At 38.8% G+C, this 25,896-nt stretch overlaps 1 protein-coding gene across 2 annotated transcripts; it reads left to right on the forward strand.

The window, feature by feature from the left end:
• Positions 1 to 16: 16 nt before the first annotated feature.
• On the forward strand, positions 17 to 25,535 carry LOC111338678 (eukaryotic translation initiation factor 5B). Of its 2 annotated transcripts, none has more exons than XM_088733216.1 (25): positions 17 to 391; positions 3,847 to 3,925; positions 4,886 to 5,480; positions 5,772 to 6,058; positions 6,816 to 6,863; positions 7,586 to 7,688; positions 7,808 to 7,957; positions 8,202 to 8,252; positions 8,567 to 8,646; positions 10,176 to 10,236; positions 10,854 to 10,921; positions 11,521 to 11,691; positions 13,225 to 13,332; positions 13,788 to 13,898; positions 14,301 to 14,368; positions 15,228 to 15,369; positions 15,877 to 16,008; positions 16,459 to 16,641; positions 19,682 to 19,975; positions 20,638 to 20,769; positions 20,993 to 21,069; positions 22,234 to 22,366; positions 22,761 to 22,931; positions 23,859 to 24,020; positions 24,692 to 25,535. In XM_088733216.1, exons 1-25 carry the CDS (start codon positions 351 to 353, stop codon positions 24,797 to 24,799), a joined length of 3,555 nt encoding a protein of 1,184 aa, XP_088589342.1. In that variant the 5' UTR covers positions 17 to 350; the 3' UTR covers positions 24,800 to 25,535. The 2 variants fall into 2 exon arrangements, with proteins under 2 accessions (XP_088589342.1, XP_088589343.1); XM_088733217.1 differs by having other exon boundaries at positions 10,890 to 10,921.
• Positions 25,536 to 25,896: the final 361 nt, after the last annotated feature.

Genomic DNA, 25,896 nt, shown 5'->3' on the forward strand with positions numbered 1-25,896 from the left:
TCATTAGATTTCCGAGGGATGGACTGGGGAAGAACAGGACGAAAATCTTACCAATCTCACATGCAATAACTTTTTTCGCGGATTCTATTTTGAAAATTTAGTAGTTTTACGGGCCATATTCAACCCCTTTTGAGCTCTTAATCATAGATTTATTTTCGTCTTTGGTTTTAAATGACGTTCTTGCCTATACAGCTTGAAGAAGTGGCAGATATTGAAAGAATATCTGAATCACAAACAAAGAGATAGCGCCAGTCATCTTGACTTGGTTCCTGTGTTGTGAATTATCCCCCACATGATACAGTAGACAGTGTAATTTACGAAAACGTACGGCGACGTGAAACAAGACTAGGATGGGGAAGCCAAAGAAAGGGAAAAAGAAAGACGCCGACTGGTGAGAATGATCTTTATTAATTTATTACTAGCTTGATGTACTTTTTGTCATGTGTTGCAAAGATCTTTTATATTGCTTTTGATTCGTAATAGCAATTGAAGCTTCAAATTACTCTGACAGTTTCTCAACCAAGAAATCAGCTGATGATTGGGCCATGCAGACATCAGCTGACAATTGGTTTAGTGTTGGTCAACCTTATGCCAACTATTTGGTTAGCTATCAAGTAACCCTTAACTCCTATGAATGAGCAATTAATTTTCGGCAAGATTTCCTTATAACCTCATACTTCATTATGCATTCAATTTGTGGATAAAGGAAAGCAGAGGCAAAACAACAGATTTCCTTTGGGACTACGGCTTTGTTTTTGATTGGTATGGGGTTATACGGAAATCTTTCCGCAATTTCTCCTAACAATATCAATACAAAATCAAGCGGACAAGTGTTAAAAAAATATATATCAATTAGGGGCTTATTAGTTGATGCAATACCAAGTTCTCTAAAGTAACACTGTAAGAATCATATGGCTGACAGTAAGGAGTAGTAGTTGTGAGATCTTGGCAGTGAAGTGTTAATTTGACTAAACCAAATAATCTTGTTAGCTGCACACAATCCCCTTGATCAATGGTAAAATAATCTGAACAACTATAGGATTAACTCATTATGCCTAATCAGTCTCAAGACATTCTTGCAATAGTTTTTAAAAAGAAACCAACAATGGTATCCACAATGATTGCTTTACTCAGTTGTGGGCCAGTCTCTCTAATTATGGTTTATTCACTGATTTGCCTTCTCAGCCCTTGGAAGGTTAATTTTCACTGACAATCAGCCCACAGTCAAGTTCTTTACAATCTTCTAATTGTTGGCTTAGAATCATATTGTCTTGAACTCTCAACTAATCCACCATTTGGCCAACTATTAGTTGAATGTCAGTTAGTTTCTGACTAAATGACCATCCCAGGGCTGTGGTCTAGCAGCACCCAGTGGCCTCTGCAGGGTTTTCCTTTTCAAAGAAAGTTGAAGTTGATGAAAGGGAAGCAGACAGAGATAATTTGGGTGCGTAGCACCCAACCTAAGTGCCAAAGGCACGAACAACTATGGGGGTCCGGGGACATGCCCTCTGGGAAATTTTGAAAATTTGAGTGCTCAGAGACGCAATCTGGTACATTTTGGGTGCTTAAATTAAGCAAATACGAAAGGCTTCTTCTTCAAGAGTATTTTTCCCAAAACTTCGTGTACATATTAAGGACAACCACAAATCGCTACATGGTAAGTTTCATTGATTTTTATTTCCATTTTCAAGTAAATTTCCAGACCTAAACTTCGCCCCATATGTTCTCTCTATTTAACCATGTGTACGCGACACAAAGAGTGAGTCTGGGTTACCTGTGTTTGTATCTGCACTCGTTCATCCCACGGGCAATACCGGGCACATTACTTATAAATATTAATGTAAAACAACACTCGAATCGATCTGGAGGAATTTCACATCAAGATATATTGACACAGAAATCAAAGGTAAACAAAAATACGAACATCACAGAAAATATTTCGCAATCATATCCCGCACGATCAGCTGAGACTTACTTTACTTCGAACTTGACCCAAGATAATATTTATGCTTTCGCTTGGTGAGAATAAGTAGTTCTTAGTTAAAGTATATCTGTTCTAACTAAAACAGTTAAAAGTGGATAAGTCAAGAAAATAATTGACCTTTCAAATAGTAATTTATTTAAATGCAAAAATAGAATAAAATATGTACCTTGAAGTTTGAAGGGATGCCAGTGATGCAGGACTTGACCTCGCAAACTTGTAATGAATGTTGTTTGCTCAGATCCATGTTGAAACTTACAACTTTTTTATTCATTACAAGATCACTATAATTTATACAGAGTGCGGTGCTCATGCTTATGTGAATGCATAGTTGTGCGTGCTGTGCGAGTGCGAAGGTAATTACATAGTGTAACAATGTCACGTACCAGTACACGCGTAAAAATTCTTCTTCGTTATTTGCTGAAATATGTACTTTTCATCGATTTCCGTTTCTTATACATCATTGTCAGGCAACATACAAAGCGTTAATTATTTATCTAAAAATATTTTCAATTATATAACAGCAAGGACTCTTTTAGTTGCCGGCGACAGAGCCGTTCGCAGGCGGCGAAAATTGCCAGTCACCGGCCAAAAAGGAAAACCCTACTCTGTTGCCTTACTTTTGTTCTTGGGTGACTCAGGAATCTTAGCTTTTTCAAAAAAAGCATATGCTGAGCACCCTGGATTTCACAGTTTCAGAGCACTGGGCTCCCTTCAATTTTTCTTAGCCCTGCACCCATTTATTGACTATCAGCTGACAAATTTAGTGAGTATCAGTCACCTGATATGCATTGGGTACAAGGCTATATATAGTGCTTATGATGCCATGATTTTTTTTGCAACCTTTCTAACTTTTGTGAGACACTCCATGGAGAGTAACTGTATCCTGAAGTGTCACTGATAGTGAATTGTCTCAGTCTAAGGCAGAAATCATGAAAACTGTTATGTCTCTGAGGTTTTTTTGTATGCAGGTAGGTTATTAACCATTAAAGTGTACCTAAACCCAAAAATTTTTTTTCCGCTTAACAAAATAAGCTTATTTTTTGGAGTATTTCTGTGCAAAAATGTTTTAATTTGCTCAAATCTTTAATTTTCTGTACCCAGTCAAAATACAGAAAATCAGCCGCCATCTTGCCCCACAGCCGAGTTTAAAGAGGAATGGCTCTAGCAGGTAATGTGACGTCAAATCGAGAACACAAAAGTCTGCATTTCACACATTTTCACTTGTTTGGGAAGGTTGTTGTTGATATTGTCCGAAATATGCTGACGAGGTGTGTAGTATGAGGAATGTATGAAGCGCAATACCCTCTTACAAATTTCGCACATTGCAACATCCTCCTACAACACACTTAGTCGGCATATTTTCGGACAATATCGACTACAACCTTCCCAAACAAGTGAAAATGTGTGAAATGCAGACTTTCGTGTTCTTGATTTGACGTCACATTACCCGCTAGAGCCATTCCTCTTTAAACTCGGTCATGGGGCAAGATGGCGGCCAATTTTCCGTATTTTGACTAGGCACAGAAAATTGAAGATTTGAGCAAATAAAAAAAATTTTATTTTGTTAAGCGAAAAAAAAATTGGGGGTTTAGGTGCACTTTAATGATTATAGATCTTTAGATTTTTAGCTTAAAGATTGGGCAATGTTCCTTGGAAGGCATCTTTAATGTACATTAGTAATTCATTTCTGATCAGCATTACATACAGTGTATACAGCATATGCACAACATTCTTATGTCAAAAACCACACTTCAATTTTGGTGCATGGTACACTGCAGTGTGTCTGGATAAAAGGGAATTGTCATTGACTTGCTGAGAAGTAGATCATTTACAAGTTAATTTTATGCAAAAACCATTTTCAGGGAAGATGATGTGCTTAATGATCTTGAATCATTAAAGGGTGATGGACCAGATAAAGAAAATGGTGCAAGTGAAACTAAGGTAAGATGCTTTAATTAGATGGCACTCTACATAAATTTTGAAAACATTCTTTTGAAATGTACCAGTCTCTTTTAGAATTGATAACTATAATTATTACTTTTATAGATCTATTTTTCCCATGTCTTGGAATACAATGAGTAATTTGTGGCATGTTTGTTATTTTAGTCTGACATGGTTGTAATAAGACTTATTAGTATAATTTCAGAGCTGAACAAAGAGTTTCCGGCAATCTGATTGGTCGAGCGGTTCCTTATATGACGCTATATAAACCGCTCCGCGCGGTTTTTATAAAATGTTAAACTAAAATGTTAATAAATGTCACTAAAATGTTATGATTTTAGACTTTTCTCTGTTGTTCAGCTCTGAAATTATACTAAAACAATTATTCACCTCAGGTTCGGTGAATATTGTCGAATAATCCCCTCGACTTCGTCTTGGGGATTATTCGACGATTTTTACCTCGCCTATGCGAGTAATTGTTAAATATAATTAGTAGAATTACACACTCATTTTTATTGTTTTTTTCTTTTTTACTCATGCTCGATTGGAGGACAGATGCATAGATGACGTCATCATTAAAAAAAACATTTTTCCTTCTTTATTACGTAAAACAAATGAGTTCCTTATTGTTGTGGGTCTGTTCAGCTATAGATTATGCACAGAAGCTGCCTGGCTCTGCTAGCCCCTATGGTTATCGCAGGCAGCCAGTACTCTAACTTATACTTTTTATATTCTCTTTGTTGTAACTTTTTCTGAGCAAGAGTGAGTACAAATTAAGATTGTTGTTGTTGTTGTTGTTGTTAAATGTGGTAAGAAAATCAGTGACGTGCTTGGCTGTCCTTCATATGCCGCTCTTGTTCTTCACGTCATCTGTGATCTACATGTATTACTGAACAGACACAAGCAATGTGGAATCTATTCATTAATTTGATAAATTATGGAACTTGTGTGTTTCCTTAGGGAAAGAAAAATGCTGGTGGCAGGTTTCAAGGTCTTGATATTGAAGATGATGTGGCTGTGGAAAATGATGGAAATGAAGATGTATTGGAAACAGTGACAAGTTCAAAGAAAAACAAAAAAGACAAGAAAAAGCAACAATTTGAGACTGAAGCAGAAATTGAACAAATCACTTCCAAGGATGATAGCAAAAGTGAAAATGATACTTTGGATACAAATAATGATGATGAGATTTTAGATGAATCCAATGTCACCACTTCTAAAAAGTCTAAGAAGAAAAAAAAAGACAAAAAGGATTTTGACCTAGATTTGGAGGACGATTCAGGAGATGAGAAAGTGAAACCTGTCCAGAAGCCAGATACTGTAGCACAGAAACCTGACACTACTCTTGATGATTCTGGTACAACAATAAAAACAGCAGCACAAAAGAGAGCTGAAAAGAAAGAAAGGGAGAAAAAGAAAAAGGAAGCTGAAAAAGCCAAGGCAAAAGCAAAAGCTACGAAAGAGGTAACTAAAGGAGAAGCCAAGGAGGAGGACAAAAGTGGGGAAGGAAATAGTGAAACCCAAGCAGAACCCAGCTGTGAAGATAAGGGAGCAGGTGAAGTATCAGAACATGTTGGGCACTTTAGTTACTGTATTACTACATTCTGTGCAGTTTGCTTAATTTTGCCTTGAGTTCTTGTTGGTTAATGATGATGTTGACCTTCACTCCAATTGGCTGTTGCGATTACTTTGGTTTTTGTTTCACCAGGCTCAACTGAAAACTACTCTGTGAGACTCTATGACTCTCAAATGTTATGAATTTATGTGTAATTTGTGGCTGAATTGCTTCTTCTGCTGAACATTTTTTATTGTTGTTTTACGTTTTTTAACTCGTTTCTTTAACAAGGTGCTGGTAATATGGAAGCCGACCAGACAGCACCTGTTAATAACCTTGAAGACAATGGTGAAGACCAAGAAGGTGAAGAGGATGGAGAGGAAAAGGATAAAAAGAAAAAGAAAAAGAAGAAAAAAGGAGAGAAAGAAGAGAAGAAAACAAAGAAGCCCAACAAAGCATTGGTGAAACAGATGCAGGAGCAGCTGGAGAAACTCAAGTTGGAGGAAGAAAGAAGAAAACAAGAAGAAGAGGAAAAACAAAGAGCACTTGAAGAGGCAGAGAACAGGAGACTTGAGAAGGTAACTTTCTGTCTTCTACTATCAAACCAAACTGCACAACAGACTGTTGGCAATATTGGTGCTGGAGCATCTGGCTAAGACACAGCCACATGTCTAAGCTGCTCAATGTCATAATATAATTATTATTGATGTGTCGTGATGATGATGATGATGATTATTATTATTATTATTATGATTATTATTATTATTATTAACATATTATTATCTTTAAGAGAGAGGGGGGTTCCTCCTAAACCTACCTTTTCCCCCAGAAACTAACCCTTCCTCTCATCTCAGCTAATTGACATGTGCACTCTTGCTTACTTGCTGCACTGATACACTCATGTAGGTATACTCTCCTTGGCATGTGTAAATTATGTTAATTGCCGTGGTTTTTTTATGGATAAAACACTCTCTTAAAATCAATGTCATTCTAACTACAGTAGTCAAGTAATTGATTAAATGCCCAGGGGTTTCATTAATTTTATCAGCAGGAGGGCAACTGGTTTTCACAGGCGGGCAAAACTTTTTGAACTAAACTTCTTTATAAGATAAACCTTCCTCCAGATTGTTAAACCAGGTGGGCAAAACAGTCCTTACAACCGGTCAATTTGGCCGGTGCCCGGCCCTTAATGAAACCCCTGAATGCCAGTCGTTTTCTGCAATATTTTTATGAAAAATACAATTAGAATAACTAAGAATTAATGAATGACCTGCTTTTGAGTTTTTGCTCACTGATCAATACTAACATATTGATTTGTCATTATTTTTTTAACAGTTAAGACTTGAACAGGAGAGGAAAGAGAAGAAAAAACAGAAAGAGAAGGTACATGTACATGGGTGTGCTTTTCATCTTTATTAACTCTTAACTTAACTCCTAAACTCTCTTATTCCCCCACGAAGCTGCTGCATATCTCCTTGTAAATTATTTACGAGAATTTGGTGTTAGTTCAAAATAAACACTGCTACCTAAAAAGTTGGAGTATTTTTATTACCTGTTAGCTGGATAGTGAAGGGTTATTCTAGGGAGAAGTTGATTGTTAATCACTTCTGGGAGTGAAAGAGTGAATACAGTGGTGACACATGGTCACCACTTCCCATCCATCTTACTGCCTCCTGGTGAGCTCAATTGGTTAGAGAGCCGGACTGTTGTGCGGGAGGTCAAGGATTTGAGCCCCGGCCGGACCAACACTCAAGGTCTTAAAATAATTGAGAAGAATGTACTACCTTTCTAACATCACGAAATAAATAGACATTCTAGTCTTCTTGGATAAGGACAAATAAATGGTAGGTCCCATCTCCTGCATCTATTAATTAGTTAATTTGGTTAGGCAGGGGACGTTAAAGAACCCACTCACGAGATTACTGTGATGTGGTCTGGCCTGTTTACTGGGCCCGCAGTAATTGGCGCAAGCCTTTGCAGAGTCCCTTTCTGTCAGCGAAGCTAATAAATTATAATTATAAATTGATTATGAATTATTATTACTAGTTTACAGTGTGTGCACTCTTTTCACTGGAAAAATTTTTTAAATTAATGGCAATTTGTAGGAGAAGAAAGAGAGGCTTAAAAAGGAAGGAAAACTCCTCACTAAATCACAGCGGCAACAACGAGCACAAGCCCAAGCCATGCTGGACTCAATGAAAAAACAAGGTACCTAAGAAATAAAGAAACTCTGCTTTAGAATTGGAGTTAATCTTGTGCAGAGTGAATTCTCAAGCGAAGGGGATCAAGGAAATGATGCTCATTGTAAATAACTTTTCAAATTGTAGGTCTAATCAATATTCCGGCACTGAATCAACAAGAGCAAGATGGAGTAAGGAAGCCAGTGAGGTATGGTACAAAAAAACCTAAGAAACAGCAGCAGCAGCAGCAGCAACAAGATCAGGAAGAAACAGTGCAGGTTGAGGCTGAGGATATTGGTAAGGAAAAGAATGTTGTGTTTCAAAATTTATCTTTAGTTAAAACTTAAAGTGTGGTTTAAATTTTTCTGGTCCTTGTTTCAAGAAAATTAATTTCAAATCAATTCATTTCTACTTTCCATTCTCTTAAATTTCTGACTTTAAGTGAGACAAACAAAAACAAAACTTGAGGTTTGAAGACTTTAAAAACGGGGAAAAAAAATAACTTCATCATAACGTTGGATAATTACATTTCACCCAACAGCTGAAACAACTGAAGGGACAACTGTTGAAGAGGAAGACAAGAAATCTGAAGGTAGGGACTACTTACAGACTAACTTCAACGATCTGATTTATAATTCTCCCCTCTAGCTGACACACATTTCCCTGTAAATTAGTTAGGAGGATTTCGTGTTAGATCAAGATAATAACTTTAAGCTGATAAGTTTGAGTATTCTCCTTACCTACTTCCTGAATAATGTATTGATTTTATCGGGAGAAGTTACATGTTAATCACTTCTGGGAGTTCTAGAGCTAATATGAAAACATTTTTTCGTAACTGAGATGTCGAGAGGTACGTTTGGACTGTTAGTTCTAGAAAGTAATTGTTTTTCATCTTATCCTCTGCAGAGCAACAGGATGATGACGATGAAAACGATGAACAAGAAGAAGACAAAGATGAAGAAGAAGACGACGAGGAAGAAGATGAGGTAAGAAAGGTGGTCACTTATTGAGTGTGGTTGTCATCTCCACTTATGTCCAGAAAATGCAAGCGGTAACGAAAATGGCAGATTTGACGAAATTCTGTCAGAATCGTCACTTTTGACAAAATTTCCACAGGTTGACAAATTTCGTCAAATCTACGATTTTCGTCACTGCTTGCATTTCTGGACACATCTCTGGTTGTCGAATTAAGGCCCTCATGGAAGGGATTTAGTAAGGGTACATATAAATGTTGTGCCGCGTAGCACTATGAACACAAATGATGGAACAGAGAGTTAACTCTAAATGATGGCACAGAGTTAATTCTCTGTTCCATCAAAGAGATGTAATACCCCGTTTACGTGAAACGGCAAACGTCGACTTGCCCTTTCACGTTTCACGTAAAATGGCGTGAATCTTATTGCTTAAGCTTCGCGTGAGCTCACGTCATGGTGCATTGGAAGGCGCTCCTGTATGACTTATTTCCTCAAACGCGAAAGGGGTTATTTTCACGTAGAAACGGCAAAGTGCATCCAGCAAACGTGAAAAAATGGCGGGAAAAACGTTATCACGTGGTCACTCTTGCTGTTCGCGTTACAAGTAAACGCGGTGAAAAATCTCTCTCTATTTTCAGCGCTGCAGGACGCGTGTTTCTTCGATCGCGAGAAGATTTGAGACGAGTCGGGGAGAGGTTCGCCGGGAATCTGGCGCTATTATCATTTGTAGTGGCCCTTTACAGACCTCTCTACCGCTTGCGTTGCTCAGGACCTCTCTATCGCTTGCGTTGCTCAGGGCCTCAAGGCGAATGAACGCTTTTGCCGAAACGAGACGCCATTGTTATAGAAAATCTTCAGCAACAACTTTTCGATAGCATTATCTGTTGCTAGGCAACCTGAGTACCAATCATGAGTTAGTAATTTTGCCCTCTTCTCAAGCAAAATTAAGAAAAAATACCCTCTTCATTGACAATCAGCATTCAGTAATTTTGTCCTCTATTTTATTATAAGAGTAATTCGAAGTCGAATTCGAGATTTTCTGAATGAAAATCACAACGTTAGGGGACGAGTGCCCTGCGGAAATCGCGTTGTGGTAGAAACAAGATACCGAGATACCGGCTTGCTAGAAATCCTGCAGTATTTCCATTTGGAAGGGGCCTCATTCCAATGCCATGCAAAGCTTTTTTCGTTAAAAGTGATACACTGAAGCTTCACAATAAATTCGTTGAAATTTGCTTGAGATTTGCCCAAACCTTTTCACTTCCAATATCTCATTCATAATTCTCCTTACTGTCTGCCTTACAATTCTTATGATGTTAATGCTGAGAATTCGGTATTGGATCAACTGATAATTCCCTTATCGATATTTTTCTTTCTTCTCATCGCTTGTCTGCTTGATATTGTATTGATATTGTAAGGAGAAATTCTGTCTTGGTCACTCATGGGAGTTAAATCTTGAATTCAAGTCTGGTAAGCGTGTAGGTCTTTATTTTGAAAACTGTAAATTTCTGTTATCTGTTGAGCTTCTGTTTCTTTTTTAGGTTAAGGATTCTTGGGAGGTTGATTCTGATGAAGAATCAGAGGAAAGTACTGCTGTTAAAGGTCTGTAGTTTTTTTTTTTTTTTTTTTTTGTACTTTCGTCTGGTAAACTTGTATAGTGCCGAGTGATTTCTTTCAATTTTTCCAGTTTCATTGTAGTGACTTTTATCAATTCTTATTTGTCGCTTGTCGGTTGTGATATTATAAAAATGAGCATTAAGAAAAGTGGAGACAAATGAAAATTGAAGATTGAGGAATAGCCCGTGAGCAGGTTATCTTTATAAGTGCCTCAGCTCGAGGCGTTCCTTCTTCAGTGACAGAATAAGTTTGAGTAGACGGCGAGAGAACAGCAAGTGGTCTAGCACTAATAATTGTTAGTGCCAGATGACTGGCGTACCTCTGGCTGGTTCGCTTCGCTCAAGACCTTTTAAAAACTTAATCGCGAGCTAAGAAACGCGTGTGCCTGAGCTCTTGTATGATGAGGGCTGGCTGATGGAGAAAGTAGACCACAATATACTACCTTTGAAGATGGTTGTAACTGTTTTCCATTTTCTGTTTTTTACAATACCCTATTCTGTGAATCCTGCATTAAGGGGTGGGTGACCACTAAATACAGGTTCGCTTGTAGGTTGTTACGACGCTACTGTGTTTGTTGTGTTTTTATTTCATTGCTTATGTAGAATGCAGCAATCTGAACAATGGACTTTTTATTGTAGATTCTCATACCAAACCAGCTGACACCGTTCAGGTAAGCTGAAGGCTTTTCCGTTTGTTTAATTTTGTAAGAGGCCCCCTATTATTTTACGTTACATAACATTGTCGAACGTGATTATTTACCAACATTGTAACACGTTCCAAACAACAGAAATACTCACTTCAAATGGTCGAAAACCTGTTGTATATTGTAGCGATAAACTCATAGTAATTTTACAAAAGCAGTAGACAGAAGTACCCATCGTTTACCGAACTAATAAACCACATGGGAGAATACTAGAGTAGAATAGTAGAATACTAGAAAAGTTTGAAGAAGCCAGTTTTAATTCCTTAAAATTCAATCAACAGCGAGGCCTTTCTTATTATAATATTATAATTATGTACAATGAATATATGAAGTTCATATATTTGAACTGCGGTATGAGATACGTATGTTGCACGATCCTCGCAGTAGAGAGCGCTATTTATGCAATAGCGAAAATCAGACCTGAAAAAAATCAGGCCTGTACGGGATTCGAACCACTGACCTCTGCGATACTAGTGCAGCGCTCTACCAATTGAGCTAATATTATAATTATTCTATCTTTTCTATTATAATTGAGCTAATATTATAATTATCGTATCTTTTCTAAGGTGGAAGTCAAAGAGCCAATAGATGCAGCTGCCGAGAGTGAAGAAGAATCTGAGGGGAGTGAGGAAAGTGAAGAAGGAAGTGATTCTGAGGAGAATGACGATGACAGTGACAGTGAGGAAGAGTCGGAGGACGAGGAAAGCAAAACAGAGACCGTACGGGAAAGAATACAGGTGTGATTTAACAACTTACAGTCAAACTAATTGAAGAGACCGTACGGGAAAGAATACAGGTGTGATTTAACCACTTACAGTCAAACTAATTGAAGAGACCGTACGGGAAAGAATACAGGTGTGATTTAACAACTTACAGTCAAACTAATTAAAGAGACCGTACGGGAAAGAATACAGGTGTGATTTAACCACTTACAGTCAAACTAATTGAAGAGACCGTACGGGAAAGAATACAGGTGTGATTTAAGAACTTACAGTCAAACTAATTGAAGAGACCGTACGGGAAAGAATGCAGGTGTGATTTAACAACTTACAGTTAAACTAAGTGAAGAGACCGTACGGGAAAGAATACAGGTGTGATTTAACAACTTACAGTCAAACTAATTGAAGAGACCGTACGGGAAAGAATACAGGTGTGATTTAACAACTTACAGTCAAACTAAGTGAAGAGACCGTACGGGAAAGAATACAGGTGTGATTTAAGAACTTACAGTCAAACTAATTGAAGAGACCGTACGGGAAAGAATACTGGTGTGATTTAACAACTTACAGTCAAACTAAGTGAAGAGACCGTACGAGAAAGAATACAGGTGTGATTTAAGAACTTACAGTCAAACTAAGTGAAGCGTACCCCTTAAGATTACATTAATGAATTGATCATTTGGATACTGAACCCGCCAGTCGTTTCAAGAATGCAATAATGATTGATTATTTGATTATTGAACCCGCTAGCCGTTTCACGAATGCAATGACGGATTGATTATTTGAATATTGAACCCGATAGCCGTATCCGTTTTGAAAAGGCGCGGATCATTGTTCAAATTAGAAGTCCATTTCTGAAGTCCAATAAGATTGTTCTATTTGACGAGGAATCCTGAAAATGAACGAACTGCACTGTAAAAACACTGCGAAAACAGTCCATCGCAAATATTAACGAAATAAAAAAAAAGTCTTGCAATGACTTCGCCCGTAAACTATTTTTTTCGACCATGAATACACACAAGAATTTCTACAAGTTCGTCGAGATGTAAATAGGCGAAAAAAGCTCTCGATAACATTCCATTTACAACATTTACAAGAAGTTCTACACAACACTCGAACTTACCTTTCCCGCCATGTTGAAATGGTTCCGATCCATCATCACGTGTTCGCGTAATCCAATCAGAAATGAACTTCTGATTTGAACAATGATCCGCGCCTTTTCAAAACGAATACGGCTATCGGGTTCAATATTCAAATAATCAATCCATTATTGCATTCTTGAAACGGTTAGCGGGTTCCATGTTCAAATATTCAATTCGTTATTGCGCTCCTGAAACGATTAGCGGGTTCAATATTCAAATAATCAAATCATTAATGTAATCCTGAGGGGTACGCTTCACTTAGTTTGACTATAAATTGTCAGAGAAAGATCGAAATAATTACAAACATTTATGATAATTTTGCATGTCATATAAATAGATTTTGAACATATTTTTGTTTTTTTGCTTTTGTTTTTTTTGTTTTTTGTTTTTTGTTTTTTGTTTTTTTCAGAAAAGACGCGTGAGAGCAGAAGCCAACCGCAGCATGGACAATTTGCGATCTCCTGTTATCTGCGTACTAGGGCATGTAGACACCGGGAAAACAAAGATTTTAGACAAGGTAAATTATCCACTCCAGGAACAAATCCACTTTTCACTTTCTCCCCCCTCCCCCCTCGTACCTCTTTATAGTTAGTAATCCTATAAACAACCGGAGCGCAAGACAGGTAAAGTGGATGGGGGGGGGGGGGCGGGGGGGACTTCCAAGATGATTGGGCAGCTCATCAAAAACTGGCATTATTGAGAAAACTGTGTGCAGTTTGTATTTCCTAGCAATATTTTAAACGGAAGTTGATAAAGAAGGCTTTCAAATGTAAGTATATCTTGTACTACTAAAGCTCTATCAATTCCAAACCAATAGCGATGTTCACGGCTTCGTTGGTGAGGTGAAGGGTTTGGGGCGTATGAGAGAGAAGGGGGGGGGGGGGGAGATGGGATCGTAAAAAAAAAACCACAAAGCTATCGACGGGAGGCTTAATAGAATTTTAACCGAAGTTTTATTTTATGTGTTTGTAGATTCGTCATACCCATGTCCAAGACGGAGAGGCAGGTGGGATCACGCAACAGATCGGTGCTACTATGGTGCCTGTAGATGCCATTAGAGAGCAGACTAAGATGATTAAAGAAGTAAGAAATAAATGTTTTATAATATTCATTGTACGTTGGTCCTGGTCATAAGAACCTTGCATGCAGTTATCAGTGTCGTTTTCCCGCGGCTTTAATTTGTTGTCGCGCAAGATGAAAATTTTAAACGGTGAGGCTAGATACCTTGAAGAAAAAGATATCGCGTCTTTTGAAGAGGCTCGAAGAGCGAAATATTTAACGGTTCAACTGCTTTCTGTCAATTCTAAATTGTGCTTCTTTTGAAAAAGTGTGAACAAATGATGTGATTTCTGTTTTTTTTTTTTTTGTGAAATGCGAAGCATTATCATTCAAGTGTTGGAAAAAGTTGTTACGAACAAAGTGATAGCAGTAAATTGATCTTTTCAGCTTTTTTGTGAGGGATATTGTTTCTAATTTTTATTTCAGTTCCAGTCTTTTGACGTAAAGCTTCCTGGTCTTCTTATTATCGACACACCAGGGCACGAGTCATTTAGGTGAGATTTGATCTCAGCGCGATTGATGGCGTGCGAGTTGATCACAGAAAAAGTTATCAAATAGGATTATAAGTGTGTAATTGATTCTGATCGTTAAACTCCCTTGAAAAAGCTGTCACTGAACGTAAAAAAGGAAAGAAGAATTGAAGCTTGAACACGTGAACCTGGTGAACCCTAACCCTTTCACCCCTAAAAGTGACCAGCATCTAATTTCTCCTTACAATATCACCCCTGAATCACTCATAAAGGTCAGGAGAATACAGGAAATGATCACCAAAGTAAAGAAGGAATTCTGCTCCTTGTCAGCACCTTAAGAAATGTGTAGAGAATAGTATGGAGAATATGCATACTGATGTTAGAGTGTTGAGGGTGAAAACCAGTGCCTCTCTGATACCGGTAAGGCACCAGTGCCTCTCTGATACCGGTAGGGCACCAGTGCCTCTCTGATACCGGTAAGGCACCACTGGCAACTGTGCTACAAAGCTCCATGTTGGGAGCGAGGCAAATTTTAGAAGGGTTTTGTGATCAAAGGAATAATTTTGTTAACAATGATAAAATTCATTGTAAAGAAAAGTCTTTACGGAGAGACAGGCTCAAAAACCCGTCGAATCTTGGCTACTCTCGGGCTCCTCTTTCTGCAGTTGCTTAATTTGCAGTTTACTTGTGAGTGGCTGTTATCATTAATTCGTTACCAATCTATCATGTTTTCTGCATTTGAATACGTCTCGCATCATTCCACTCGGAGAGAGATTTTAACAAAGTTGAACCCAAATATGATTACCGGTAGCACTTACTATTAAAGTGCAGTTTAAGCTAGCCGTATTTAAATCTTCATGGTGTGTATGGTTGTATATTGCAGTAATTTACGATCCCGTGGTTCATCGCTGTGTGATATGGCGATTCTAGTGGTAGACATTATGCACGGCTTGGAGCCCCAAACCATCGAGTCACTTAACCTGTTAAAGAAGAGGAAGACTCCTTTTATAGTGGCACTGAATAAGGTACGACATACAGTTAGCATCCGCGGCGAATAAAGGACGTTCCGAAAGAGTGGCCGAACAAAATTTGGGCACGGGTGTGAGAAAGCTTTGCACTGACCGCACACGACCATTCTTTGGTTAACTCAAAACAAACTATATTATTGATGTTTTCTTTTTTCTTATTTTATTCAATTATGCGATTCTATGAAAATCCATTGCGTGATTCGTGAATTCCTTGTAAATTGCAGTTGAAAATCGATATCGCACGAATCGCGAACGCTTTTCGCGTGCAATTTAACGCGGAATTCCTTCGTCAAGTGATGAAGTTTCCTATCGTAACTTAAAGACGATTGTATGTGAAAGTTTTTTTTTTTTTTTTTATTGTGAATGAGGCTCCTGGATTGCTTTGATACCTACTGCATTCCAGCATTCTTTGGCTAATTTATACATCGTAGCAACTTGAAGCCGATTGTATCGTGAAGGTTTTTTCTTATTGTAAATGAAAAAAAAAAAACTATCGTTTTGAAGGTTGACAGGCTGTTCGAATGGAAGCGGGGACCCAATTCTGGCATCGTAGACACGATCAAGAAACAGAAGAAGAACACCAAGCAGGAGTTTGATGAACGTGTGCAGATCGTAATCAAAGAGTTTTCTGAACAGGTTTGTGATTTTCGCGGCCTTTACCGTGCAAGTGTCCCACTTGCCAATCGAGTCAAACCTTTAGATTATCGCGTGCTTGGGAAGTCGCATACAAAATAGGTTAGAGTAAGCTTGAAAGAAATCGCAAGGTGGGGAGGGGGGGGAAAGGGGCACAGGATGGATAAGATTGAGACGATTGCAAATGGCGAACTTGAAAAGAGACTGAGCTCTTTAACCCAGTCTTCCCTAAGATCTCATTAATAATTCTCCATACTGTCTGCCATACAATTCATATGATGCTAGTTCTGAGAATTTGGTATTAGATCGACTAATAATCCCCTAATTGATATTTTTCCATATTCTCTTTACATTTTCTGCTTGATTTTGTGTTGATATTGTAAGGAGAAATTCTGTATTGGTCACTCATGGGAGTTAATCGTACCCCAACACCACGTTTCCCCTTTTTCACAGGGTTTGAACGCAGCTTTGTTTTACAACAATCCCGACGCTCGTTCTTACGTGTCGCTCGTACCCACATCAGCTCATACGGGAGATGGAATGGGAGACCTCATCTCACAAGTGGTGCAGCTTACTCAAACAAGACTGGCGCAGAGGCTCTCCTACTCAGAGGATATGGAAAGCATGGTGTTAGAGGTGAGTGTCTTGAATGTCGATTATAACATAACCAAAGTAAAGCGCGCGCTCTGATTGGTCAATTTAGCGTCCCCCATTTGCCCATGGGTGTACGCTGCTGACGTGAGCAAATGCAAAGACTATTTTTCCGCGCGCGCTTGTTTTTTTCTGGTCACGTAAGATTTGTTAAACAAAAGGGAACTCTTTAGCTACAATGTGTTAATGTTATGTTATAAAACAAATGGTAAACACCACAGCGTACACTATTGAGTTATGGATGCACTTGGGAGGTTTGCTAAGCACTCAAGAAGCTAGAGTCGCTCTCGGCTATCGCCTCGAGCGACTCTTACGCTTCTTTCGCATCCATAACTCAATAGTGTACGCTGTGGTGTTTACCATTTGTTAACTGGTGAAGCCTGAAACCAAGATCGTAGGCATCGAGGGAAATCAATCTCATGCTGTCATGATATTCGGGGATAGGAGGCCATTATCGTCTGAGTAATCCTCTCCCTTCTTGGTTGATAAAAGTTCAGCTAGTCTACCGTGATACCTCTCGCATTCATGAGCCATTCATCAGCCATTCATCCGGTAGTAGTAAATACCAGTGGTGTAAAGGAGCCTTGTTCTACTGCTAGCACCCTGCTGCCTTACATTCTCTTTTTCTTACTCTCGTGCTGGTGGTAGATTTGTTTGCGGTGAAGCCTCTATAAGACTCAGTCTGCATTCTGGTAACATACCCTCACGGTATTATTATTATTGTCATTATTATTATTATTATAAGTAGTAGTATTAGTATTAGTATTATTATTATTATTATTATTATTATTATTATTATTATTATTATTATTATGAGTGTGATGAGTCTCCAGTCACTCATCACACAACTACAAGTTTCAAGCGCAACTAAGCAGTGCTGGTTCGCCGAGGATGCTGCCGGAAGTGGTTCACTTCTTGAGGTCAGAAAGTGGTGGAATGTGCTCATTGAAAGTGTGCCATGACTAGGCTACTTTCTGAATGCCAAAAAGTGCTTGCTAATCACCAAGCCGGAGAGAGAAAGTGCTGCAAAGGCAGTGTTTGCCGACACTGAAATCAACGTGACGTCTGAAGGACACAAGCACCTTGGTGCGGTTTTAGGATCTAGAGCCTTCTTAGAAGAATACGTCGGAGACAAAGTAGAAGACTGGGTTAACCAAGTTACTAAGCTTGCGGAATTCGCTGTTTCCCAACCTCAGGCATACTATGCTGCATTCATTGTAGGACTGCGTCATCGCTGGACCTACTTCTTGAGAACACTACCTGATATAAGTGATCTACTTGAGCCACTTGAGAATGCTATAGAAAATCTTTTAATCCCTGCTATTACAGATCATTAAATTAATGAAGAAGAGCGCAACCTACTTGCTCTCCCAGTGCGTTTGGGCGGACTTGGTATCGCAAACCCTGTAGAATTGGCATCTCAAGAGTACGAAGTCTCAGTAACTGTTACTGGACCACTGACTCAGCTATCTTACATCAAGATCACGTAGCTCCTTTTTCTGCCTTTAAAAGCACACACAACCCACAATTCCCCTATTCGCTCCGACGAAGGGCTAACGCTCGAAACGTCAGCTTTTATAATCTTAACGGTGGCCAATCTACCATTTCAACTTTGTTGATATATTCAAATTATACATCAAGATCACCACACTCCAGATGAAGTAGATAACAATGCTGCAAAGTCCCAGGCCATAGCTAAGAAACGTGAGGCCCTGAAAGAATCTGAAGGGTAAATAACATGTTAACACCAAACTCGCTCAAAGTGAAAGAACAAGCATCAGAAAGAGGTGCCTCCAGTTGGCTCACTGTCATCCCGTTAAAAGACCTAGGATACGATCTCGATAAAGGAGAATTTAGAGATGCCCTTAAGCTGAGATATAATTGGGAAGTCTCTGACATCCCAAACTGGTGCGTCTGTGGCGACATCTTTGAAGTGAACCATGCGATGACCTGCATAAATGGCGGATTTGTGATACAACGCCACAACGAGATCAGAGACCTGGAGGCGGCACTGCTTAGCACCGTATGTAAAGATGTGGAAATCGAGCCTCCCCTGCGGCAGATTATGGGAGAAATTTTGAATAATGGGGCCAATACTTCCCAAGATGCTCGTCTTGATATTCTAGCCAGAGGTTTCTGGGAGCGACAGAAGTCTGCATACTTTGATGTGTGGGTATTCCACCCTTATGCTGACTCCTATCGTGAGAAGACATCTGAGCAAGTCTTTAAACAGCACGAAAATGAGAAGAAACGAAAGTATGCCAGTAGAGTATTGGATATAGAGCAAGGATCCTTTACGCCCCTGATCTTTAGTACCACCGGAGGGATGGGCACTGAATGCAAAATTTACAATAAACGCTTAGCTGAACTCATATCCATTAAGAAATGTGAAACACACTCTACCACTAGGTCCTGGATTAGAGCCAAAATCTCCTTTGCGCTCTTACGATACGCCCTCTTATGTTTGAGAGGTACAAGAAAGAAGAGAAGAACATTTGAAACATTCGATACAGATTTTTTAATTGACAATGCTATGGCAAATATAGGCTAGACATTTTTAAAATTTGTTTTTATAGTGACAGTTTTTTAGAGTAAGAGTTTCATTTCCCTTTTCATATATTTTTTTTAATGCAATTCACTTTTATAAGGATAATTTCGAGGCACGTTTTCTGAAATTCTTTTAATACGAACTAGTAGTTGCTTTCGCGACTTTTATATGTAGGTCGTTTTTGTTATCAAAGTTAGTTTGGGTCTGATACGAGTCTGATCCTAGAGAACCGAATTATTATAGTTATTTTTGTTGTTGTCATTATCGTTACTAACCGAAGCGTGTATCCAATAGCCTTTCTTGGATTTTTATCAGACATTTTAAGCCTTTTAACATGATTTTTGTAAATTTTTAGTGATTATGGTAAATAAAGGATTATTATTAGACTTAAAAAATGTTAATAATAATATTATTATTATTATTATTATTATTATTATTATTATTATTATTATTATTATTATTATTTTGCGTTTTTAGGTCAAATCGCTGCCTGGTCTTGGTACCACCATAGATTTAATCCTGGTGAATGGGAAACTCAAAGAAGGAGACACAGTGATTGTGGCCGGAATCGAGGGTCCCATTGTGACCCAAATTAGGGCCCTTCTCACGCCTCAGCCCCTCAAAGAGTTACGGGTTAAAAACCAGTATATTAACAACAAGGAACTAAAGGGGGCTCAGGGAGTTAAAATCGCTGCAAAGGACCTGGAAAAGGCCCTTGCTGGTATACCACTGTTTGTTGCCCAGCAACCAGATGAAGTGGATTATTGGAAGGTATGTGACATTTTTCGACGGCTATTTATTGATGATATGTGATATGATTAATTACAGTCAACAAGGTATATGAAAAGCCCTGATTTTCCATTTGCGTGTTTAGTGCTTCCGCCATGGTTACCCGCTTCACGTTTGCTCTAAGATAATGCAATGTTTGACCCTTCAACATTTCAAAACATGTTAATTCTCCCTATAATATCAGTACATTGTCCAGCAAACAGTTAAAGGAGAATATTCAAACTTATCAGGTAGAAGTTGTTGTCTTAATATAACACCAAATTCTCGTAACTAATTTACAAGGAAATGTGTAGCAGCTACAGGGGAGAATTGGACATCAGATCTTAGAGTTAGAGGGATAAAAGTATAATTTCGTGAAGTGAAAATACTAAGCAGCAGAAATATCAATAATATTTTTTAAAGAGAGTATTCACTTTCATAGATTCAGTCTATGTACTCTTCTACACTATCCTTTGACAATGTTACTTTGGTTGTAGGCCAGTAGCTGTAGATGCACATCAGCTTCAAAATTTGAATTTGTTTTTGAGTCATAGTGGCAGCGTTAACACCTGGAACACGTTAGAAATCGGTTGTAATGGTGTCGTGTCCATTGAGTCGCTATTATAGACGGCTAATTGTGATTTCTGTACTCTGACTGTTATCAGAATGAAGTGGCCACTTTATTGCGTGACACTCTACAATCTATCAAGTTGTCTGACCGTGGTGTGTATGTACAAGCCTCTACCTTGGGATCTCTGGAAGCTTTACTTGAATTTCTGCGCACTTCAAAAATTCCCGTGAGTAGCATGTATGGTATTGTATTGCTAGGAATACGTTTGTTTTGTTTGTTTGTTTTTTTTATTCAATTTGCAAAGCTATTTTTCCAATCAGTAATTCGGTCAAATGATGACTTATCATCTGTTACTATATTTTCGTCATCACTCTACTTATTTGTAAAAAGTCTATCACTCAATAATTAGTTATTACTCGCAGATGGTAAGCTGTTTTGTTATTTTTCAGTACTCCGGAGTAAACATTGGTCCAGTTCACAAGAAGGACATCATGAAATGTTCCACCATGTTGGAGCACGATAGCCAGTGAGTCCTTATCAATTTTACCGCGCAAACCTTCATCATGGCAGCTTCTCCTCTAATTAATCTTTTTTCTCCCTTAAGCTTTTGACCCCTGAGATGAGTTGCAACTAACTTTTCCCTTCATTATCATTACAACATCAAGCAGACAAGTGATGAGAAGAATGGAAATTGTATTTCGGGAATTAGCATTGATCCAGTGCTAAATTCTTCAAACTTAACATCATAAGAATTGTGTGAAAGACAGAAAGGATAATTGCCATGAGATCTTGGGAGTTAAATATTGACACCTCTCCCAGCTCACATACGTATTCGTATCGAACAAACAGTGTGCATATATCTTATTAACCAAGCGTAAGGGCCGTACTGGGAGAATATCGGCCTGAGGTCTTGACAGTACTGACTGAGCGCAGCGAGGTCTGTACAAAAAAGACCGAGGGCCAATATTCTTCCAGTACGGTCCCGAGCAAGCTTGATTAATAAGAGATTTATTATACGACTGAAGTTCAAAGGGACACAGTGTGGTACCATTCGGGACCATTCGGACCATTCGGGACAGTGCCCGGTCCAATACTTAGAGAATATTGGACCGGCAATAGAGCATTTTGATTGGTTGATTTTAGTTATTGGCCCTCTGACTGCTCGAGTTGTGTAATAAATCTTGTTATAGACCACTTTCATAAATGGCTGCCGGATTAATATTCTTTTATTTAAATTTAAATTAGCCCTTCTGGCCTCGCTTGAGATAATGTATTCTTTTGAATTTCGAACTGGAGAACGAGGCCAGAAGGGCTAATTAAAATTTAAACAAAAGAATATTAATCCGGCCGCCATTTATGAAAGTGGTCTAAACATTGTAAAAGGTCATAATAGTGTTGGACATTATTCACTCCCCTGTCTCTTACTACAATTTTTCAATTTTTTTTTTCAAATTTTATTTTGACAAGCTTAGCCGGAATTTTATTTCGAAAAACGGAAAGTGATTTCAAATTATTTGCTGATATTTCTAAAAATATATATATATTTCCTCAAAATTGTAGCAATCATAACAGGTCCTAACCAAGGACATTATGTCTGGTTTGTTTTTTCTCTCTTTTGCTCGCGCTTGTTCGTGTTTTTATTTCAAATGCTTTGCTACACATGACACGTGTTTGTCACCGCATTTCTTAGATACGCTGTGATCCTGGCCTTTGATGTACGGATAGAAAGAGAAGCACAAGAAATGGCTGACAGTTTGGGCGTGAAAGTGTTTTCCGCCGACATCATATATCACTTGTTTGATAAATTTACAGCCTATAGAGAGGTAAGACAAATACAGCGCCTTTCTGGAAGAAGAAGTTGCTTTCTTAAGAGGGGAAGGCCGGGGTGGCAGACCTCTTCCCCACTAGGGGCCAGCCGACTTACGAAGAAAGATAAACCTCGGCGTCTCCCTTTGTAGAACTAATAGATACAAGAACTCCTTATTACCAGCCATTGTTTTTTAGGAAGCTAACCGCGCCATGCCTGGCTAAGATTTTATCCCTCACGAGTTTTTTAAGCATAGTTCATCATCATCATCATCATCATCATAGTATCTCTTTAATTCAGTAAACGATTCTTCTATTTATTTATGTATATCTCTTATGGTAGCTGAGTTATCGAGGAATATTTTAGGCCCTACAGTTTGTTTTAAACTGTTTTTCAATGCCTTTCACTAGGATCTCAAACAAAAGAAGCGAGAAGAGTTCAAACACATCGCAGTGTTTCCGTGTAAGCTTCGAATCATGCCACAGCACATTTTTAACTCTCGTGGCCCAATTGTCGTCGGTGTGATTGTGGAGGCCGGTGTAATAAAGGAAGGGACACCAATAACGATTCCAAGTAAAGAGGTCAGTGTTGTTGTAAGGCGTTAAAGTGCTGTGTAACTTGTGTATTTCTGATACGCCTTGTAGGTTTGAACGACTCGAGTCGTGCCCATGATTGGCTTGACTGACTTGTTGAAAGTGTTAACCCTTTAACCCCTAAAAGTGACTAGAATCTAAATTCTCCTTACAATATCACCCCTGAATGACACATTAAGGTCAGGAAAATAAAGGAAATGATCAACAACTTAAGAAGCTCCTAATTTGGATATATCAACAAAGTTAAAATGGTAAATTGGCCACCGTAACGATTACAAAAGCTGACGTTTCGAGCGTTAGCCCTTCGACGAAGGGCTAACGCTCGAAACGTCAGCTTTTGTAATCGTTACGGTGGCCAATTTACCATTTCAACTTTGTTGGTATATCCAAATTATTTCGTTACTCCCACCGACGCAGCCCCAAACAGTTTCTTTCGAAACTATCAGCCTTCATTAAGAAGCTCCTGATTGTTAAGTGTATTCTCCTTGTCAGCACCTTAGGAAATGTTCGGAGAACAGTATGGAGAATATGCATACTGATGTTAGGGTGTAATGGTTCTGATATTCTACTCAGCTGCAGGGGTTTCTTTAAATTATTTTTTACAAGTGGCTTCCCATGGTGCAATAGGCGCCTGTGCGTCAAGGCGAAACTCGAACACGAGAGCCTGCTCGCGGGCTCAACAGACGGCGGTGATAGGTCCTATCGGCGGCGGAAGACAGACGGTAACTTGCTTTTACTGAAACCCCGGCAGTATGTAGAGTTGATAGATGTACCCCCTTTATAATTACTTACATGGCCCGTTCAAGAAGCGCATCATAAGTGAGTCAAGCACTTCAAGCCTGTTATTGAACGCCCTGTCTTTCTGTTGTGTGGCAGCACTGATCTTGATTTTCTTTACACATGTATATTATGAAGTTTTTGGACGTCGGTGTCCTCACTGGTATTGAAGCAAACCACAAGCCGCTTACTGAAGCTCGTAAAGGAATGGAGGTGTGTGTCAAGATCGAGTCTCCTTCAGGGGAGGCGCCCAAAATGTACGGGCGGCATTTTGATCACACGGACCTGTTGGTCAGCAAGGTGAGATTACTTAGCTGTCTAATTTCTTTTATTTTTTATTTCTTTGTTTATTTGTAACAACTATAATTTTCAAGTAATCAATCTATAATTGCAGGAGAATTGCAGTTTTACCTATATACAAATTTGTCAACAACTAAAAGAGAATTTAGTGATGTGGCGGAAAAAAAAAACTACTAGAAGCTAGAGCTTATAAGATTTGGGTTACGCAGACGATTTTATCAGGAACGAGTGAGTTGAATATTGGAGTTTTCTCGAGTAAAATTTTTTTTTAAGTAAATTCTTATAGCTAGAATATCGTTGGTTGAGGTGAGATCACTTGATAGCTGGAAGACTTGGGTGAGAGTAGAATTTTACAACATCCCGCAATTTTTGTGTCATAATTCTTATGAATTTTCTAGTTCTTAGGCTTCCACTTGAAGAACAAGGGGTCCAAGTGTGCTATGGCCCTCATCCTAATCAAGAAATACTGATAATTTAAGCTAATTTAACAGTCGTACACGTCTCCGAATGCGAACAGGTCACTGATGTAAGCCTTTACGACTGCGCAATTTTAGCACTTTAGGAGCAAAGCGAGACAAATCAAAGTTTCTGCTATGTTGCCATCTCTATTTCATGGAGGCTAATCACGTTCAGTGTGTTAAAATGCTCTTCTGTTTCTCGATGTTTTACAGATAAGCCGGGAGTCTATCGATGCTGTGAAGAATTACTTCAGGGAAGATTTACAGAAATCCGACTGGCAGCTCATGATCGAACTCAAGAGAATCTTTGAAATTATATAAATACGGGATGAAGAGTGTCCAGAGACTTCAAGTTTTCAATCGTATTTAGTGGCTAGGGATCTGTAAGCATCTCTAAAAGTTTCTAGAATCCGTTCGGGAAAGGTTGCCAGGTTGTGGGGGAAGATTGGTCACCATTTTTGTAGCAACTTCTTCCGACTGCAGCCTCGAATTCAGAGCGCGGTTTGCTTTCGTTGTACTCTCCTCAAAAATCTTGTGTCACGCCTAAGTATTCTGTCCGCTCTATCAAAGTACTGGGTGCATCACTGATTACATTTTGGGAACGTGAAACTCTGACTCGAAAGACAATCATTGCTCAATCAGAAATGCGCATGCGATGTTGGGCTGGTGCTCTATAGCGAATCCTCTTTAATTACAAGACCCCCCCTGTCCTGGATGTTGTAGTATTTAATTTTTGCGGATGTGGAACCTTCTTCGGGACTAGGAAAATATCTCCTGGTTGGAAGAGTCCCTTTGGTAAAGTTAATAAAAACAAAGGTTGTTAGATAATGTTTTCAGTTGGTTCTTAAGTCCCTTGAGAGAAGGTGCGCGCCGACTGTAGGGGCCCTTGAAGAGAGATTCCAGTGGATGACAACCAGTACTGTGTCATATTGTGCGGCTCGTATAGTTTGCCAGTTGCCCAAACTCATTACGCACTTTCCAACTTTATGTTCAGATACGTAAGATGATTTGTAACGAAGTCAGATAATTAATGGTGCATTAAATATCCGCAAAATTTCGCGTTTTTTGTGGTTATTTTGTTAGTTTCCTTGTTGAGGTTCTGAAATTCCACTAAACAAAGCTACTTTCTTGTGCGAATGACCTCAAACAGATCAACTTAAACTTCTGACTTGGCTCTTGGCAAATGGATCAAAAGATGTATTTCGCCTTGCGTCCTTCAAGGGTTACTTGACAAATGCGTAAATAATCTGCAGAATTTAAGCTTGAGAGCAGCCTCCGATTGATATGGCCCAAGCGGCGAGGCTTGCGAGTTTATACGAAGACGCGAACGAAGCGAGCAAAAGGAAGGTTTGTTTGGGATCTGGCACGAGAAAAAGGGCCCCTCTTAGACTTGTTTAGATTGCATGACTCGTATTTAA

The sequence above is a fragment of the Stylophora pistillata genome, chromosome 9 (genome assembly GCF_964205215.1).
Source record: "Stylophora pistillata chromosome 9, jaStyPist1.2, whole genome shotgun sequence".
Lineage (NCBI taxonomy): Eukaryota > Metazoa > Cnidaria > Anthozoa > Scleractinia > Pocilloporidae > Stylophora > Stylophora pistillata.

What these genes read in the sequence shown, in the direction of transcription:
- LOC111338678 (XM_088733216.1), top strand. Translation starts at nt 351, where the DNA reads ATGGGGAAGCCAAAGAAAGGGAAAAAGAAAGACGCCGACTG. An exon ending in AGAACAGGAGACTTGAGAAG is followed by an intron (nt 6,059 to 6,815) that starts GTAACTTTCTGT and finishes TTTTTTTAACAG; the next exon opens with TTAAGACTTGAACAGGAGAG. An exon ending in TCAAAGAGTTTTCTGAACAG is followed by an intron (nt 16,009 to 16,458) that starts GTTTGTGATTTT and finishes CCTTTTTCACAG; the next exon opens with GGTTTGAACGCAGCTTTGTT.